The sequence below is a fragment of the Branchiostoma belcheri genome, unplaced genomic scaffold (genome assembly GCF_001625305.1).
Source record: "Branchiostoma belcheri isolate BF01 breed outbred unplaced genomic scaffold, Haploidv18h27 scaffold212, whole genome shotgun sequence".
Lineage (NCBI taxonomy): Eukaryota > Metazoa > Chordata > Leptocardii > Amphioxiformes > Branchiostomatidae > Branchiostoma > Branchiostoma belcheri.
The window spans coordinates 121,927-142,238 of record NW_017803625.1 but is presented as its reverse complement, the minus strand read 5'-3'; the positions used below and the strand labels follow the sequence as shown (position 1 = coordinate 142,238).

The window sequence follows — 20,312 nt, the reverse complement described above, 5'->3', positions numbered from 1 at the left end:
GACAGTTACAACAGATTTTTCTTTTTCTCGCAGTCCCATGACATGCATGGCGGCGCTTGAAAGAAAATGGACATATGCAAAATCAACTGTGTGTGTGTAGTCTGCTGCACATGCATCCTTTATAGCCCGCTTGCAACGTTTTGCCAGTTTCGAAAGGTTAAAAACTGTACGCAAAACGTTTTGGAAATCGGTAGGGTACAGAATTCTCCTGGTTTTACACTTGTCCGGCAAAGTATTCCGTTATCTGGGTTTAAGTATTTGCTCAGAAGACTAAACAGACGAACAAAGAATGAGATTTGTAGGTTCAGTGTCAGGCTATACCATATTACAGAGGCAAAGAGGACCATATTTTAACCACAATTATTAATCATATGCAACATGTACAATTTCATTTGTATATAAGTTTTACATACTATTATATCTTTACGTTTTTATATAGTATAATGAAGATCTCTTTAATACATCTTCCTATGTAAAATATTATACTGTCTTAATTAACCCCCATGCTTAGTTGGTATAACCAATATATCCCATCATGACTTGCGCAGAAAAGTAGACGACAAAGCTATTTCCGGTAACTTCCGGTTTACAATGGAGACATGCATATACAGGAATCCGTACAACGTGAAAGGTTAGTATACGTATCTGTGAAGAATGCACGGCGTTATATCGATACCGTATGTCGGGAAATATGTCCTCGTGCACAGGGAGCGTTTGGTAGTCACGATAGTTCTTTAAACTTGTCGTTAAAGGTCTTTGCCGGTGGGACAAGAAGTTATAGTTGCGTGGCACATCCGTGATCGAGTTGTTGTTTTGCATGCTGGAAGTGGTCCAGTCTAAGTTATGATAATTCATAATTTCCAGAAGAATTTCAGCTATAAGGCGAGGACTAGATTATGTTGATGAGTTAACAAGTATTTCAGGAACTGCATTTGGTACAGGTGCAAACTTGTAGTAAAAATCCAAAATCTTTTTTATTAGGCACCTATGCATGTTTTGTCTGGTCACCTGTTTATCTTCTGTTTATGTAAACAGGATGCAGCGTAAACAATACTGATAGGTGTTGAAACGGAGCCAGATGTGCAATAAACTGTTTGTATCCCTACTCTGCAGAAATATTTACATATCCTGCTCGTAACGTTAACGTTAAGTAAGTCCGCATAGCTGGAGTGCAAATTTCCAAATTTTGATATCAGAGCTCTACAGAGAGAGACCTTCGAATCATTTGATGTCAAATTATAAGTACGATGCTTAGAGATGTATGTCTGTTGGTCTCGGGACTTGCTAAGCATTGCACCTTGGCAGAGGGTGTTTTATCATAGTATCCTACAGGCGTATTGTCTTTTTTCTTGATGGCCGTGTGCCAATTCAAATACAGACTGGGAGTGCAGGGGTACAACACAAACACTTGCATTACATCTAAGAGGTAAATTTAGGAGGGCTAACAACGCTCAACAGTAAATTCAGGGGGACGGCAACACCGTTACGGAAAATTGACATGTTCTTGTGAAAGGTTTGGGGAACAAGTTCATTGGATTATGTCATTGTTATACCATGGGGTCTGAAACTCTGATGTCTGGAACAGCAGAGCACATTGGCAGAATGTGGTGTGTCTGCACGATACCCAGATTTTTCACAGTTTTCATTGTATGTTTGACCAACGTTGCATCAGAATTTGCCTGTTGCAGATTTTTTTTTTCCGACACAACATTTAGAAGCTATAGATATCTATGGGATGTCATCTTTAAAAAGGCCAATACGTCTTTTATCAAAAAGAGATGTTCTACTAAAGTGATGTGCACAATACAATAGGTTTCGTGCAGGCGCAGTGCATTCTGCCAATATGCTGAACTGAAAATTCTGATGCAACATTTGACCAAACATCAGGCTTTTAGCCAGGTGGTGTCCAGGGTGTCTATAGGACTGAAAATTAAGTTAGACATTGGATGGACGCCCTACTTTTTGGTAGGACTGTGTGACCCTTTAAAAGACGCCCTATTTTTTCCATTCCTATTAGTCCTAACCCCTGCCATGCACACATGCCTCCCTTCAGCCTTACTATAAATGCAAAAATTAAGCATTATGAATTTCAAAAAAAGCCCCCCTAAAAAGCTTGAGTACTGCACTGCACGTCTTCGCTGCACATAGCATTCATTAAAAAAAAATGGACAACCAAACAAAAAAAATCCTAGCTAAAAGCCTGCCAAACATCCAATGAAAACTATGGTTTTGTGCAGTACAGGTGTAGTACATTCTTTATTAATAGTGCATGTCCATCCAGCCTCCGAAAGACAAATTTACCTCCAGGTCAATGTTGCAAGTGTTAATGAATCACCACTTGTCGGGTATCCTAGCACCCAAGATATCATTGATAAGAATTGCAACAGGACCGTTCAATGTTTAAGACATTAGGGCGAACCTTGCTACAGCCCATGTTTACACAAGGTGGGCGACCCTGATATTTTCTACATTCCTCGCACACTGGAAGTTCTTGTGTAGTTATTGGAGGTAACAAACATGGACTTGCTTCTGTATTCTCTTAAAGGCACGCAAGGCGATTTTTTCAAATCAAACTTTCAAAGTCAATTTTCTGGTCGTTTTGTTAATGTAGTAAGTTGAATCAACACTTTCTGATAGCATACTTAACTTTTTATATCTGTGAGGCAAAAATGCGATGTTGCTGATGGAAAACATTTTACTACAAGACTTATTTTTAGTCCTTTAGCTATATAGGCTGGTTCTAGGTATTTATTGGTGGAACCCAAAAATAAAGGGACTCTAACGTAGCTTGTTTTGGGGCTATTTCAAGCACCTATGTATAAAATTATGACAAAAACGTGCTATGAAATGGCAATTAATATCAATATCAGGCAGATTTCCTCATCCAGAATATTTTATATTACCAAGCTTAAATTGCATTTGATGCCTTTAATGTCTTGAGTGTTACACATTTGAATGAAATCACTGCCTTTATCAGTGGAAAACAAACTGTAACAACTACAAAGGCAAGGACTTTCTTCAACTGTTAGTACCCCTATAAATTAATATGAACATTTTGGGGTTGATTGAGAACATGAATGGTATGCGCCCCCTTTTCTTGCAACAAAGATGTAGAAAAGGTAGAGCGGGCAAATCCTAGAGCTAAGAAATTAAATTGGTATTGCCTGATCAAAGTATTCATGTTAAGCATGTAACATCAGAGTGAGAGTTCTTTTGCTGTACAGTAGCAACAGAGATACAGGTATGTTGCAGTTTTGTGTTGCTCAGTTTGCCACTCGGAGCAGTTTGATTATCACAACTGAAGAGCTACACTTGACCTTTGTCACTCAAACCCTCCCAGATAACCAGTTTGGTACTGCATTCGTAGTTATATCATCTATAGATTAGATTAGGCTATACCAATTTTATTTCTTGGTTCTGAGATCTTTGTGGAAAAAAATATGAAGCAAAAGGGAAAAAAAATCAACCTCATCCTAGTACCTACAACTACTACCATTGTAGAGTAGATGTACCTGTTTGGTGAAAATGTTGAAAAAAGTACATGAAAGTGAAACTAGACTTTGCTATATGATATGTTAATTAATATGGGTCAGAATCTTAATAAAAATATTACTGCAGTGATAAAATGTATGCAATTATATGAGGGACATAAAAGCAACCAGTCTATTTTCCATCTCTAAAAAGTCATCCAATGAAAGTTAGTAAAATGAAGATTGCAAATTCACTGTGGTCTTATAAAGTTTTTCACATTTTGGAAAGCTCTATTTATGAGGGAGCTTCAGGCCCAAGCCTCAAGCAACAAACCTGTGCACATAAAAGAACCCAACACACTTATCAAGAAGAGTAGCTTTAGAGATGACTCAGTGTGCTTTGCTTTAAAATGTGAGCTATACCAAAGTCGCATTGCACTATAGTAGCTAACGTTACTTGAAAAAAAAACATTATGCTGAACCTCAGTTGAGGATGACTACTAAAATACCATACTTAAGAACAGGTATGGTAGTGTCCCAGATGTTCCATCTCTTTTACTGCAGCTGCCTGGTCCCTAGTTGGACACAAATAAAGCTATTGTGATATAGATAACTATTGATAATTCTTTTGTTTGACCATATGGCACCAACTCCTTATTGATTATGTAATCAGCACCGTACGCTTATATTACTTTTCCCTTATGTGCAAGATGGTCCAAATTGTACATGTACTTCTAGAGAATTAGATAACAGTCCATTATGCGATAAGTCCATTTTTTCCAGTACATGTACTAGCTTAAAAGGGTTAGCTCTTTTAATAACTGGTATAAAGTTTAATAGGTAGAAAAATCAATAAGAAATTATTTGAATTTAGCTGTTGATAGACGTTACCACACAACATACACTATGATACTGCACAATCAAATTGTTATATTTCAATACCTGAAAATACAGATACTGTACAAAGGAAAAAAACTGCATCATCATTCTGGACCCTAGTAACTAACCATATACCAAAAATAAAGAAATTCCAATAGTTAGTTATAGTTGCGAACACACAAACATGACCAAAAACAGTACCTTCCCGGAGTCAATGATATTAATTTATACATTTGTATACTGTGAGCTAAGGAGTGATACCAAAAGAAAATGATTTGAAAGTATGGTAGCAACCGATTGTGTGAAGTGAAGATATTATAACTGTACATTACCAACTTATGTCTTGCAGAGTTGATTGTTGTTGTATGACCCATTGTATTCTATACCTGACCATTATCTCTTTGTCTTTCCTTTCTTGCAGGTGTCATCACAGGATAGTGCAGTGATGCTGCTCCGAGACGGTGCATCTGATCGTGTCTGTGACAACCATGTGGTCTTCCCATCCTCTTTTCACAACGAAAGACTCTTATTTTCTCTCACACTGTTGTGTCAACATGTTTGTTCTTCCACTTCTTCTACTTATTTTGAGCTGTGTAAATATAGTGCAGTGCCTGCCTACTCAGGATTCACTACAAAAAAGCAATACGTCAACTCGTACCCAAGTATTGAAAGAACTACAAGCAGATAGCACCTTTACTTACTCAGGGAAGGGGAGAAGTAGGTTAAAAATCACTCCAGCTGCGTTTAGAAGGACAGAACGGGTCAGATTTTTGTCTTCTACGCAAGAAGAAGCTCGCAATAGACATCAGTGGACGTGGTCTTGGGCTGTGAGACTAAAACCCAACTGCAAGGAAGGTTTCTATAGCCAACACCAACTTGCAGACCATGTATCGAACGAACTAGCGCTCCAGAATTTAGGGCAAGTAGGGTTACTGGAAGATCATTTTCTCCTGGTTCACGAAGAGTACCACAGGACGATGGAGATTTTGGAGCACAAGGTGGAGCACAGTCTGGGCATCACGGCCGCGTTACGCCGACATCCGTGCGTGGAGTGGTCGGAACAACAGTTCATCCACAGCAGGGTGAAGAGAGACCTCACACTCAAGTTTCAGGACCCTTACTACCGACTGCAGTGGCACTTAGTAAGTACTGCACTGGAGGATTCTGGGAACGATAAGACCACACGAATTTAATTTGTTGTTTCTCGGATTCGCGTCTTCATTTTTTTTCTGATTTGCAAAAAAAAAATGTTTTTGTTCTGAATCAACTGCAAAATGCTCAATGACATATTTTGGCCCCAACGGTTGAAGAAAGTCCTTTTCTGCCTAGTTGTTTAAGTTTTTCAACGTAACAATGCAATTTTGTTTCATTAAAAGTTGAAAATTTATTGTATTACATGTAATTATAAACCAGTCTGGTGTGTTCACTTCATGGCTCATATTGTTAACATTTCTGGCTATCATGAGGTGCCTTGGCCTGTTTTTTTTGCCCTGTCGCCTCATATTTTTTCAGAAAAAATCCGAGAAGCAACAAATTGAATTGGTGTGGCCTAATATTGTACATGTACAAGCCTGAAAGTTAGCTCTAGCTTCTCCCGACTTGTTACATTTGAAAATGTTATAATCTTTCCTCTCAAACATCTGCTTTAACTTAAGATTTATTAACCCTCAGCCTACTAAGGTAGCCATTTGGCAACAAATTTGTATTGGTTATGAAGTTAGGCAATTGGGGAAAGTTAAAACATTTAAACATTACACTCTGTAAATTAGAGTCTGTCTCATAGATATTGTTAATGATCTGTTTAAGTGTACGAGTCTAAAAACTTTCTATGTATGAGTCATTGCATGGAGGTCTCAAATTAGTAATCATTGCATCAACGTGACTCATCATGTCCAGTCCAAATTGGCCCAAAAGACCATTCAGAGTGGCGATAAATTTGGTATATGTGGACAGGTGGTCACTATGGACAGGGTCCTTAATTAAATGCTTGTTTCCATGGAAAAAATTATCACCGAAATGTAGTCACATTGGCCAGGTAGTCCTTATGTAGAGGTGGTCACATGTACAGGTTTAAGTGCATGTAGTGACATTGTATTTTGTACTGTCTTTGATATTGAATGGGAAGTTCAACACATCTTGTTTTTACCAATAGCACAACAGGGACAGCACTGGGATGGACCTGAATGTACTGAATGTGTGGAAGAAGAACATCACAGGGGCAGGCGTCACTGTGGCTGTCATCGATGATGGTACATGTAACGTTAATGATACTATAACTACAATAATTTAATCTCCAAGATCTTTCGGTGGCTGCAAGACAGTATCAAATTGGCCAGGCTGTATCCATTAGCCAGACAGTGTCCAATACTGTCATCCAACGATTCCAAGAAATTATAATAATGGCCAATTTTATACTGTCTTTGCAGCCACTAAAAGATCTGCTTGCACTGAATAACGATAATAATTATATTATGAAGCAAATTTGAATTGTAATTTCCAACACAAGAAATTGGACTTGCCCAAATTTTCGACTGTACACCAATCCAGACATGACTCGGTCAGCACTGTGGATCATAAGTTGTAGAAAGTCTGTTGCACCCCACCGCTAGTTACTGTGAAATATTTCAACTAATAGTTTTTCTCTTTGACATGCTGAAGACTGCTCATGTATTGCCTGTTTTTAATGTAAATCTGTTTTGCTCCATTAGGTATTGAGTGGACGAACCCGGATTTACGGAACAATTATGTAAGTCAATGTCAACCTTACTAGCCATATCTAACTAGAGTTCTGAGATCTCATACTTTGGTCAAATGATGTTATCCTTCAGAGTCAGATGATGTGTGAATGTTTTTTTGTTCTTGATGCAAGTTAGGTCCTCATTTGACACCCAAATTTTTCAAAGAACACGATTGTATGAAAGTCTTACCTTTGAAACGAAGGTTATCTTAGGATTTCCTCAACAATTATGTAAATGAGGAGCTAATTTGCATGATTTATGTCTAATGCTGTTCGCCTTTACTCAACTGCCATGCAAGTGCTGCAAGTATGAAATTCTTGCCATTTGTCACTATTGAATTGTACACAAAAGATTTCTCCAAATATGACAACTTACACAATATTTGACAAAAATCATACTTCAATGTTTGACTTAAATTGCTTTTTTCTTATTCAGAGTCCAGAAGGGAGTTTTGACTTGAACTCCAATGACCCTGACCCCATGCCTGAGTTTGACACCAAGGGACAGAACCACCATGGAACAAGGTGTGCTGGGGAGATAGCTGCCGTGGCCAACTCTGTGTGTGCAGTGGGGGTGGCCTTCCACGCCAAAATTTCAGGTTAGATTTGTTTGGTTGTTTTTTGTATAACTAGCAAACTGCATTTAGGCACAATACACCAGTTTTGTACGGTAAGTACGTACAAGCTGAGTAAGACAGGACTGTAAGGTTTGAACCACTCACACTGGTAAAGACCCCTACTTTTTTTAGAAAAAAGGTGTTATATATAAGTACTTTGACCAAGGACACTACATGTGGGGCCTGCCATGGATTCGAACCCAGAACCTTCAGATTCTGTGTCAACAGCCATAACCACAAGACCACCTTTCCACCTCTAGTTCAATATATTACTTGTATCTGTGCTTATAACACACTAGATGTATATCTCTGCAGGCAATCTCTGTTGCCATCAGAATTATATGGGCAGAACTTTTGGTAGCCTTTATTCAATATCTACAAAAAGATCTTTGACCACCCCGTTGCTACATAACCTTGTTATAACGTGATAAAGTTTTCTGTCTGTTGCAGGTATTAAAATCTTGGATGGGCCCATGACTGACAACCTGGAGGCCGCAGCATTTAACAAGAACATGCACATCAATGATGTCTACAGCTGCAGGTATGGGGATGATTCTATTCAAAAGAAACTTCACCTCATCACCTCTGTGTAAGAGGTGACAGTGGAGTATGCGCTGAATCAGTGAGAAATTTGCAATAAACAAGGGAGGTGTGACATTGTCTGTTTCTTGTTCTTTTTCATGTTTTGAAGATTGGAATTGGTATACATGTATGGAGTTTACATATATGTAGTTTCTGCTGTATTTCATTTCCAGCTGGGGTCCAGATGATGATGGTAAAACAATTGATGGACCACACTACCTGGCAAGGGTGAGTCACATTTTTTCCTCTTCTTTTTCTCTGTGATATTTCAGCACAAGTTTTACTTCTTAACAATGTCAACCTTCTCCCTACTGCCTAACCCCATAACCAATAGAAAACTGCTAGCCAATTGGGAATTTCGGTATGCTAAAGGTTAAACTTATTGTGTTCAGGAGTCCTGTTTACATTCGCAGAAGGAAACATATCGATGTTGCTCTGTGTCTCCTTCTTCTCCATGCAAATTAGGTTAATAACCTGGACCAGACAGCTGTCACCATGGTAACTGGTGCTGTAGCAGGCAGACACCCTGTGGTGTTGGTCTATATTACATGATGTTTATAGCAAGTTGCAGAACATACAAATGTAGTTGGAGAGACTGGTCAGACCATATAAACATTGTGCATTTTGTTTGCAAATGTTACGTCTCTAATTACAAAGTTTATTTCCTATTCCACAGAAAGCTCTGCTGTATGGTGTGACTGGGGGTAGACAGGGATACGGCTCCATCTTTGTGGTTGCCAGTGGCAATGGCGGAAGCTCGGGGGACAACTGTAACTACGATGGTTATGCCAACTCCATCTACACAGTCACGATTGGTACATGGTCTTGTACATAGCATACTAGTTAAACACTATGCAAAAAGGAACAGACATTAGTCAGATTCAATATACTTTTTTTACTATAAAATTGTCATATTCAGATTAGTCTTGGAAGGAAATGGTGTGTTTACAGTTTCCTGACTGGCCCATAGCAAAAATCCTCCAACCATATCCTTGTTTTTTTAGGGGTCAACTGCTGGCAAGTCCACTAGATTTTTAATCTGAATTTCAAATCCTTTGAAACATTACTTCAAGCAAATTTTCATGAAGTAAATCGGATGAAATACTGGTCCCTTCCTTACAAGAAAATGGTTGGACGGGTTCTGGAGACAGCCCTGATTATGTTTTCAGTTTTACAATTATGTTAAACTGTATTTCTTGGATCACTACAGCCTAAATCTAAAAAGAGAAAATCGAGAATCCTCACCTACCAACCCTAGTTTTTTTAGGTCTGAAACTGGAAAGTTTAGGCCTTATGTCAATATTGATGATACATAGACAAGTATTGAAGTCCTGCCCCCCTCCCTACCCCAGGTGCAGTAGATGAGAATGGTGGGATCCCGTACTACGCTGAGTCCTGCTCCTCCATGTTAGCTGTCACCTTCAGCAGTGGAGACTCCTTCCACAAGGGCATCGTAAGATATACATCTTCATATCATAATAGCAAATTTTTTTGCAGGTTTATAATCTCAAAAAGATATACGATTTAAAGAAAAAAAGAAATGTGGTATCTACATGAATGATAGCTGTGATGAATGGACATTTTACTAGTACATGTATTATAAGTTTCTTGATATACATTCTAATATGAGTTCTCAGCTTTACTTATTATTGTCTTTCTTGCCAGAACATTTTTTGTGCATATTCTTTAGAATATTTATTCCAATGTCAGTTATGTATTTTTGCAGTTGTTTTATTTTCTCCACTGCAAATTCATGATACATCTGTATGGGAATTAAACACACACATCACTACCAGTGGACTAGCCTCCTGCGTAGTGATTGCACAATTGTGTGGGCCAAGGGCAATGAAACGGAGATGGGCACTGCCATATGCAAAATCATGTTAATGGTCGGGGGGAGGGCCTAACTTTATAGGACCTATAAATATTATGTTTGTGTGACTTAAACATTGAAGCCAGTCATGTCCCTTGGCAGGTGACGACAGACTGGCAGATGGGGAAGGGTACAGGCTGTACCACGGGTCACTCGGGTACATCCGCGGCCGCGCCGCTGGCAGCAGGCATGGTGGCCCTGATGCTGCAGGTCAGACCCTGTCTCACCTGGAGGGACGTACAACACATCATCGTCCTCACCGCCAAAATGGTAAGACAGTTAGTAGAACATTCATCAAACAATGACAGTTTTGAAAGCTGAGAAACACGTACAGGTCTCAAAATTAAAGGTGGTCCAGTAGCCACTGACCACTAAAATTCAGGCTGGGACAACTAAAAAGACACTTTGCGAGACTAGGTCACTCCGTGATCAAGACATACAGTGGACGTCGAAAATTTGGAGGTATGTGTACGTGTTTGCTAGCTTTTAAAACAGTCACTGATCACTATTTTACTACTTAGTAACTGTTAATCTATATGTGACTGATGAACCTTTTCAACAAAATGGTAAGGTTTTGGACGAGGAATTGTTACTCTAGCAACTTACTGGTCAGAATAGATTTTGAAAACTGTCAGACGTTTCAAGTAGCATCCACTGCTTTTACATACATGTAAGTCTAACAAAAAGTAGTGGATGCTACTTGAAACATCTGACAGTTTTCAAAACTATCCTGTTGCTTGAGTTACAATTCCTTGTTTAACCTTCATTGACAGAAAGGCTTTGTTTTGTAATTAATTCAAAACCTTTCCCTGATCGCAAACCAACTGAAGTTGGCAGAAGTTTAGGAGCAGTCTGACTGTATTTAGGCCATGCCTACCTTTTGTTAAAAATTGAATCAAATTTGATTTAAATTTGAGTAAGATTTGACTCCCAACCATGCCCCGTTGCAGTAGTAAGTATTGTATTTAATTCTTTTAATTTCGTGACATTCTGTACAGATAAAGAAGCATAAGGCCACACCAATTTAATTTCTTGGTTAACGGATTCGCCGCTTCATTTTTTGCTGATTTGCAAATAAAAATAAAAATTCAGAATCAACTGCAAAATGCTCATATTTTGCCCTGAACAGTTGAAAACAGTCCTTTTCATCCTACTTGTTACAGTTATTCAATCTTTCAATGCAGTGGTATCATTAAAAGTTCAAAATTCATTGCTTAAATTTTGAACCAGCCTGGTGTGTTGACTTTATGGCTCCTATCGTACCATTTTGGGCCATAATAGGATGCCTAGGCCTGTTTTTATTTTTATTATTTTTTCGCCCACCCGCTCCATTATTTTTCTTTAAAAATCCGTTAACCAAGAAATTAAATTGGTGTGGCCTAATTATTAAGAATTTGATGCAAAAATTGATTTGTGGGAATTGCAGATAAACCAGTACAGTTCAGAGTGGACCGTGAATGCTGCAGGTTTCTACCACAGTCATCAGCACGGCTTTGGTCTGATGGATGCCTGGAGACTGGTCAATGCTGCCAAGGTACTGTTACAGTAGTAACTCTGTCTTCCAGGGCTCCAAATTCATTTTTGGGAATAGGTGCACTGGTGCACAAAAATTGGGTGCACAAATTTTTGGGGTGGGTGCACCATATAAAATAGAAGTAGAATCTCAGCAACAAGTAATAATATGTTTCTAAAGAAAAATACTACCGCAAAGGTTTTCTTATTTATCTGACACTTAGATGTCAAAAATATGCTGTATATTTTAGTAAACGTTTAACATCTTTACATACATAAACCTATGAAAATATTTGGGTGCACCATGCGAGAAAAAGAAGGGTGCACAGTTCCAATTTTGGGTGCACCAAGTTGCACATGCACCCAGTATTTCAATAATGTTGAGCCATTAATTGTGACTTTATCTTCCTGATATAACAAATTTCATTTTCAATCTTTTATACATATCTGTCTGCCCATCAGTTTTCTCACAATCGTGCCATGATCTACAAAGTTGAATGTCATATTTTCTGTCCTCTGTACCTCAGGTTTGGGAGCCAGTCTCATGGTTGATGTCTCTCAACTCTCCTACCTTACAAGAGAACTATGTCTTCACAGGGGGCCACACTGTCAAGTTCTTGTACAACGGTGAGTTTCATATTAGCTTTTTGAGTGATGAGACTCTGCCCTAAAACACTGATGCTTACTTTATTTTAGAGTGTCTGTCAGAATTGGTAAAAATATACTCCCTAGGCCCATAATTATTATCCTGTTTATGCTGAGTGAGTGTGCTGTGATATTCAATTTTCTGGTGAACCCTTAGAATTCCAAAGCATATTGACATCTATGAGGCGAAAAATGTGATATCGCTGACGGAAAACAGTTGCTTATTTCGTATCATAGGCTGGTTGTAGCTATTTATAGTTGGTACCAAAAAATAACGGTAGCTTGTTTTGGGGCTATTTCGAATCCTTCAAGTAAGAAATGATGTCAAAAATGTGCTAAGAAATGGCAGTAAATGTCAATATCAGACAGATTTCCTCACCCAGAATATTTTTTGTATTGTCACCCTAAAATTACACGGTATGCCTTTAGTGATTACATTCCCCATCTCCACAGTGAGTAAAGAGGATGCAGATATCCACTTCCTGTACAGTCTGGAGTACGTGCTGGTGAAGGTGTCCATCTCCCACAGTTCCCGGGGGAACCTGGAGCTCAAGCTGGTCTGTCCCAGCGGCACCAAGTCTGTCATCGCAGCACCCAGGCATAAGGACAAGTGAGTGTCAAATCTGGGATGAATGACTGTTACCTCTGTGTAAAAAGTGGAGGTCTTGTTTTTGGTGTGTCTGTCTGTATTTCCAGATCATTGGGCCAGTTATCACATAAGAAGCTATGGATGGATTGTGACGGTTTTTGGTATGTGGGTAGGTCTTGGGAAAGCTCAAGGTCGATGATGGGGGTCCTAGCTGCTTTTATTATTACTGCGACAGTTTTTGTAACTTTTGTCATGGACATGCTATATTTTTGGTGACAGATAGCGTTTGATGTTATGAAGAAGTGGTGTAGATTTGGGCCCCCTAGTGGCTTGTTAATGTAGCTGTTTTTCATCACTAGTGTGTGTTGATCACATATTCAACATGTTGCCTCCTGATGAATTTCTTATATAGAATCTGATATACAGTCAAACCTGTCTATAGTGGTCACTCAAGGGACTGGCCAAATTTGCCCACTATGGACGGGTGACCACAATAGAGAAACGGCTGGTTTGTTGACTCCCCCCCCCTCCACACACACACACAAAAAAAGTGACAGTACCAATACAGATGTCTTTGTTTTCAAACAAATGAAAACATTCATTGCACAGCCCCTGAATGAAATCTGCTACAACAGTGAATCTGTGTTTTTTTTTTTCATGTCCAGGTCGAAAGATGGTATCAAAGAGTGGACCTTCTCCACTGTGCGCTGCTGGGGGGAGCCTGCTGTGGGCATCTGGGAACTTCTCATCACTGATTATGGCAAGATAACATAATTCTGTTCCGCTAGGCCTTGTCATACATAGCTAGCACATAAGCATAATATACTGCACTTGCACAAAATGCGGAATGTACTGTGTATGTTCAAATCTACAGAATGTATCATTTAAAACTAGTTAGTGTATTTAAGGATGACATCTCATCTATAGTTTTCAAAATATATTATGAAATAGACAAAATTCTGATAAAAAGATTTACCAAGAATCCAACGAAGACCATGTTTTCTTGCAGGTGCAGTAACAAAACAGTAGTCTGCTAGGCTAGGCTGTATGAAAGTAAACATGATGTAAACTCATTCTTTTCTAGAACTATCGCAGTGTGGAACTCGCTGACACCTAGTTCAGTATATACATTAGATAGCTTTAAACAATGTTTAGAGTTAGATTTTAGGTGTATCAAGTCATTCGTTGTAATGTAGCCAGCTGCTGCCGCGCCGCGTGCCTGCGAAGCTGGTGCGTTACACTGAAGCAAGGTTATACCAGCTAATAGCGAACAGTTACAAAGCAAATAGATGTACAGTATCTATTTGTATACATGTAAGTAAGTAAATATCTGTAGGTATAGTAGTTAGATATATCTGTATCTGTATACAGATACAGATATATCTATTTACTTTGTAACTGTTACCTTTATAATTCTCTGTAAATCTCTATGATAATAAAAGACTTTTTCAACTAAGATAAGAGGAAAATCCTTATTAAACCTGTACTGTCCCCTTTCCCCAGGAAATCCAGGTGAGGGTTGGGGTAAGCTGGAGAACTGGAAGCTGACTCTGTACGGGTCCTCTCTCACACCAGCAGACATACAGGCCAGACGGGAGTAAGTGTCTGATTTCTTAGTCAGTTTCTGTGTTCTTCTTTAGGCCACACTGACTTAGTTTCATGGATGACATCCTCTGAAGGCCCCCAAACTAGTGCATGCGGGTGAATTAAAAAAAAATCCAGCCAAAGAAAGCTGCTAAACCACAGGAATACATTTGTACTTGTATTGTGAATTTTCAGTTCCTATAGTACATAGTGACTTTTATGACAAGCACATGCTGCCTTTTGCAGCATTCTGCACTGTACTGAGTTCTGTGGAGCTTCAGCAGCCTTAGTACCATCCTCCGTAGTTACTGCCGACTCCCTATTGTCTCTAGCTACCATGGACTACGGAGGATGGCACCTAGGCCAGAGCCTTGGAGATCAGATTTTATTTTGAAAATTAATGGGCGTGCGGATGTCATCCATAAATTTAAATCAGTGTGGCCTTACATGTTTTTAGTGCTAAAACTAAAATCACTCAACTCATCATAACACTCACACAGTTCAGGAACATTATGCACAATTTGTTGCATAATGAGGTTTTGGATCTCAGATTTGTTGTTGTTTATTTCAGGATGGTGGAAGATGCCATGGACGGCAGGTTCCTCAACTCCAACCACTCAGCACCCTGCCCCCCTCCCGAACCACCGGCTTACGACGAGACTAAAGCAATACGAGTCAAGACACTGAAGGTGAACATAACTTTTTTCTGTTCTGTTTCCAACTATGACTTTGCAGGGTTCTCACCAAGATTTTTTCACAGCATATGGGTCAGGTACAGAAGGACAACTTTCAAGGCCCTATACTGGTTGAAAGACAGCATAGGGATCCAAATCACAGCATATGGGATCCAAATCACAGTGTAGGGGGCTTGGTGAGAACACTGCTTTGTTTGTTTGTTTGTATGCTTTATTAGGATCAGCTCAGCTTGGCCACATTGTGAGGGGTTGTAGTCATTTGGATGGTTACGTTAAGCTGGCAGCCCTGTATATGAAGAAGCTCGAGCCTCAAGCACCAAACCTCTGCACGTAAAAGAACCCAGCACACAGAGTAAGGTTGACCCAGTGAGGTTGGCTATAAACGTGATCTGTACATATAGGGAGTAGAACGCTCGGCTTGCATTCAGTAGGTCGTGAGTTCAATCCTTGGCCGAGCCAATACAATACCAAAGACTTAAGAAATGGTACATACTGCCTTCTCTGCTTAGCATTTGAGAAAGAGTAAGGGAGTAATATACAAACCACTACAAGTGAACTAGTCCCCTACTGTATTGCTTGCACATCTGTGTGGCCCAAGGGTTAAGAAATGGAGATGGGCCATATGCGACCATGCTAATGGTTGCGGGAAGGACTTTAACTTCTTTAACTTTTTACATTGAACTAATAGCTATAGCAATATGCTTCACCTTAGTTGAGGATGACTTCTTTACCGTACCTTCCCCTTTAGATCCTGGTGCTGACCGGTGGCTTTACCGTGCTGCTATCCCTGTACTACACTGTGGAGCAAGCCTTCCTCAACAAGGAGGACAAGGAGGGGATACCCCCTCCAATCAACCCCGCTCCGGAGGGGGGTCCCCGCGAGACAGACCGCCTCATACCCCCGCAGGACACAGCCGAGGACATACCTATGCAAACTCTCACAGAAACCGTTCCAGACGACACGGCGAGCACAGAAGAACCCGTACTAAGCAACGACCTAGCAGACAACAGTCTGGAACTAGAAAGGCAGCCTCTCTTATCTTCTCAACACGATGTACAGATCCAAGAGCTTCCAGGTACCACTACGGAAACTTCAGGCGGTGCCACATCTGAGACGTATCAAAACGAGATGTGGTCTGCAAGAGACGAGGGCGCACTCGGTGTGTCATGTCAAGAAAAGCAGCGTTCAGCATCAGATGATGCCGTGGTACTAGAGTTAGAGTCTAGTGAGACAGACTGGGAAGAACAGCCCCTGCTTGTGCCAGGAGACACATTTGTGGATGAGAAGGATTCAAATATGACTCAGCTGGAGGACTATACAGACAAATGCGTGCTTCCAATATCAGAACAAACCACAGTCGAACTGATGGTTGGACAAGAGCAGAGCAGGACTTCAGGCAGTTTAGTAGACAGGAGTGCAGAAGATACCTGTAGTTTATTAGAACAAAGTGCCAGACATTCTCTCTCTGATCCAAAGTCTTCCTCAAGCAATATCTCTTCGAAGATGTCTTAATGAAATGTAGATAGATTTGTATTAGGGATAAGGAATGGTACTTGACTACATTCCAAGATTTCTGCAATGTCTTCAGGTCCAAGGTGCTTCCTCTTCAGTAGATAACAGTCTTTATTTAGGGAGATACATCTTTATTTCCTGCTGCTATTGCTGGTCTGGGCCAGTATTAGACTTTGTAATGTGTCATTTAGGTTCCAGTTGATTTGAGTTTACCATGACATACATGTACGGTCAAACCTGTACAATGGACCACTTTCACATAACGACCACCTGGCCAATGTGACAACGTTTTGTTGGCTATAGTTAGATAATTTTCCCCATTAACACCAGCATAAAGATTCCTGTCTATACTGTGACCACCTGTCCACATGGACCAGATTTTATCAGTCCCCTGAGTGGTCTTCTTACACAGTTTTGATTTGACCGTACATGTACCGTAACTGCGTTTGATTTGTGGTGGTTATATTTCATGCTAGAAGGAAAAGGAAGGCCACTCACTCACCATTTTACATTCAATTTGGTGTGTTGAAACAATTCTACAATACAATTGGCAGTGTCATGGATTTGCAGTGGTGAGATCACCACCAGAAACAAACAAAAACAAACCACTGCGTTCACTGCATTCTTAGTTAGTACTACCATAGTATTTGGTATCATTGCCAAAAGAACCAGCCATACCATGTCAAAGATTTTCAGGATAATTGATAGAGTTACATTAATTTTTAAACATCGTCATTGAAACATCGCAATTTGTGCAATAGGGTATACTGTTTGCCTTACATTCAGTAGGTTATATGAGTTCGATTCCCAGCCGAGTCATACCAAAGACTTGAAAAATGGTACACAATGCTTTCTCTGCTTAGCACACAGCATTTTGAAAGAGTATGGGAGTTCAATACACAATACTACCAGTAGACTAGCTTCCTGCCGTAGTGCTTGCACTATTGTGTGGTATTGAAAGAACTATAACTAACGAATTGAAACACACTAGATGTGTCATGACTTAATGATAGTTGCTTTCACTATTCATACAGCTCTTAATTTCTAGAGCTTTACCAAAGGAAAACATATTGTTATGTTCACCGAAGGAAAACATATTGTTTTTACTCAGTTTCTTCCTCTTCTTCTCCAAACACTGACCTCTGACCTGGCCAATGACTTGATTTGTTGACGTCTGTCACCATGGTAACTGGTTTTTACTCAATTTCTTCCTCTTCTTCTCCAAACACTGATCTGGCAAATGACTTGATTTTTTGACGTCTGTCACCAATGGTAACTGGTGTTGGGTTACATAATGTTGCAATTTCATAGTAGGGGGGATTTAGACTCCTGTCACTATATATTTGTATATGTGAATGTGAGTAAGAATTAACAGAGCAGACCATATGCGAAGGTTAACATTATGCATTTGCTTCAGCCTTTCAGCAAATGTTACTTATCTAGTTTGAATTTACATTATAGTATTCACTGCCAAAGCATGAGGGCTTAGTAAGATGTTTAACAGCAAAAGCCATTCTTTTTAATTATAATTTATTGTGATCATGACAGCTATAGTATATAGCCCTATCTAGGCATGGTGCAATCATATATGGTGATGTTTGTTTTTTGGGTCAATATAAGTGATAGAATTTGAGCAGAATCTTTTATCATGATGTGAATTCAATTTGTAGAGAAAGGTGCAATAGTACAATAAGTAAGATAACTGCAAAATTTTCTTGTACAATTTTTGTTTTGCGATAGGTTTTTGTCACATGCTTTTAAGACTTTATGTGGTGCTACAGGGACATGTTATCCAATTGTTGATTTTTTTAATCTATACTTTATAATTAAGACAAATTAAGTTGTGAGGTAGTTATTCTCTCAAATACCTGTACTACCTCCAGTCTCTATGTTATATCTGTGCTATCTGATAACATGAAGACTTTAGTGTAATAATTTATCTCCAAGTAGATGTAAGGACCCAGCTCTTTCTATGTGTTTTACGCCAGTTTTTGGAACATGTAATACTCTTTTCTAGTATATTGCCATATCCAGTCTTAAATTCACATTCAAGTGTTGCCCATGATTGCATATCATTTTCCTTTTTGTAATTATTAGTTCTATCAAGATGATCTATCAACATCTAATCAAGCATCATACTACAGACTGTTACCATCACTGCGCTAACTCAAGTGAAGCACAAGCAGGTATGTAGCAATATCAATCATGAGCATACAAATAAAGCCAGTCTATTGATTCTCACACCATGTGTCTGATATCTCATATCTCACCCAAAACCATTCAGATGCCCAGTTGATCATATTCTCCACCAAAAGACAGTCTTATCCAATCAAAGAATGCATTTCTAGCATTTCCTCGTAAATTATGCAAATAAGGTCCTTATTTGGATAAGTCATTTTTAATGATGTTCACCTTCACTCAACTTTCAAATATGAAAGTATGAAATTCCAGGCACTTACCATCGTTGAACCATAACATTTCCTCATTAGATATGCAAATTAAGACTTAATTTACATAATCGATATCTGCCTGTGTTTCGTTCTCAATTACATATGCCACAAGCTTGAATAGTCCTATCATGTAATCCAGCTGATTTTTATAATTTCATCATAAATTATGCAAATTACATCCATATTTGCATAATTGTTACAATTATGTCAAGCATACCGAAAATCACGACGATCCATCAACCGGTTCTTGAGTTATGCAAACGCCCTGCAGTTCCAGAGCAAGCCGCTAGGGGTCCCAAACTCACGTACGGCGCCACTTCTTCCCCAGCACAAGAGCTACATATCATTCCAATTTTGTGACCCAACCATGTCCAGATCGTGAGATATCAAAACCGAAAGTTCAGCTGCCGTACCATAACAAGCCGCTAGGGGGGCCAAAATCTAATCATTTCCAGGTCTCATCAAGACCTACCCACCTACCAAATATCAAGTCAATCTATTTAAGCCTTCTCAAGTTATCGTGTTTATAGACACACAGGCACACACACGAACGCCTGTGAAAACATAACCTTCTTGGCGAAGGTTACTCGCCTACTAATAAACGGGACAGGAAATGAGATAACCTTTTCTGGGACCATTGACCTAACTTCCTGTCCCGACGTGTGAAATAGCTACGGAAAGACAAGCAAACAGAAACATACACACACACCGTACACGTATGTAAAAAAACACTTATATTATCGCTATCACCTGCTCAGAAAATCCTCAATACATTGCGTTGTTGTTCCACCTGTGATATACAATGGGACGTGGGAATTGTAACAGCTGCAGTAGAAGGATAAAGCGCTGAACAACCCTCTACAAACCGTGCCCTGGACATACACATACTTCTAAAGATTGATCACTTGTTTCCTACTCTTGTCGATTGACACAGGTGGAAATAAGCACGGTTTTATGACTTTGAAGTGCCGAGGAGTATACAGTACAGTGCCTGTGTGTATATTTGATGCGCATTTTGGTTGTTCTGATATTTTAAACTGCACACTCGAAATGACATGTTTATCTATTAACTAGTTAGGGGTTTTGTACATACTTCTGTGGAAAAATTTATTTTTGTGTTTGTTTTTCTGGTTACTTGCATTTATACAAGTACAATTTTCTGTTTG

At 39.3% G+C, this 20,312-nt stretch overlaps 1 protein-coding gene across 1 annotated transcript; it reads left to right on the top strand.

Annotated features, from left to right (window-relative positions):
* The first annotated feature begins 543 nt into the window (after nucleotides 1-543).
* Nucleotides 544-18,937, top strand: LOC109469952 (proprotein convertase subtilisin/kexin type 7-like). The gene is made up of 15 exons (XM_019768718.1): nucleotides 544-631; nucleotides 4,771-5,491; nucleotides 6,502-6,598; nucleotides 7,058-7,095; nucleotides 7,523-7,685; nucleotides 8,154-8,244; nucleotides 8,459-8,513; nucleotides 8,962-9,100; nucleotides 9,638-9,738; nucleotides 10,261-10,428; nucleotides 11,585-11,692; nucleotides 12,198-12,297; nucleotides 12,769-12,925; nucleotides 15,060-15,177; nucleotides 15,932-18,937. Exons 2-15 carry the CDS (start codon nucleotides 4,838-4,840, stop codon nucleotides 16,694-16,696), a joined length of 2,754 nt encoding a protein of 917 aa, XP_019624277.1. The 5' UTR covers nucleotides 544-631; nucleotides 4,771-4,837; the 3' UTR covers nucleotides 16,697-18,937.
* Nucleotides 18,938-20,312: the final 1,375 nt, after the last annotated feature.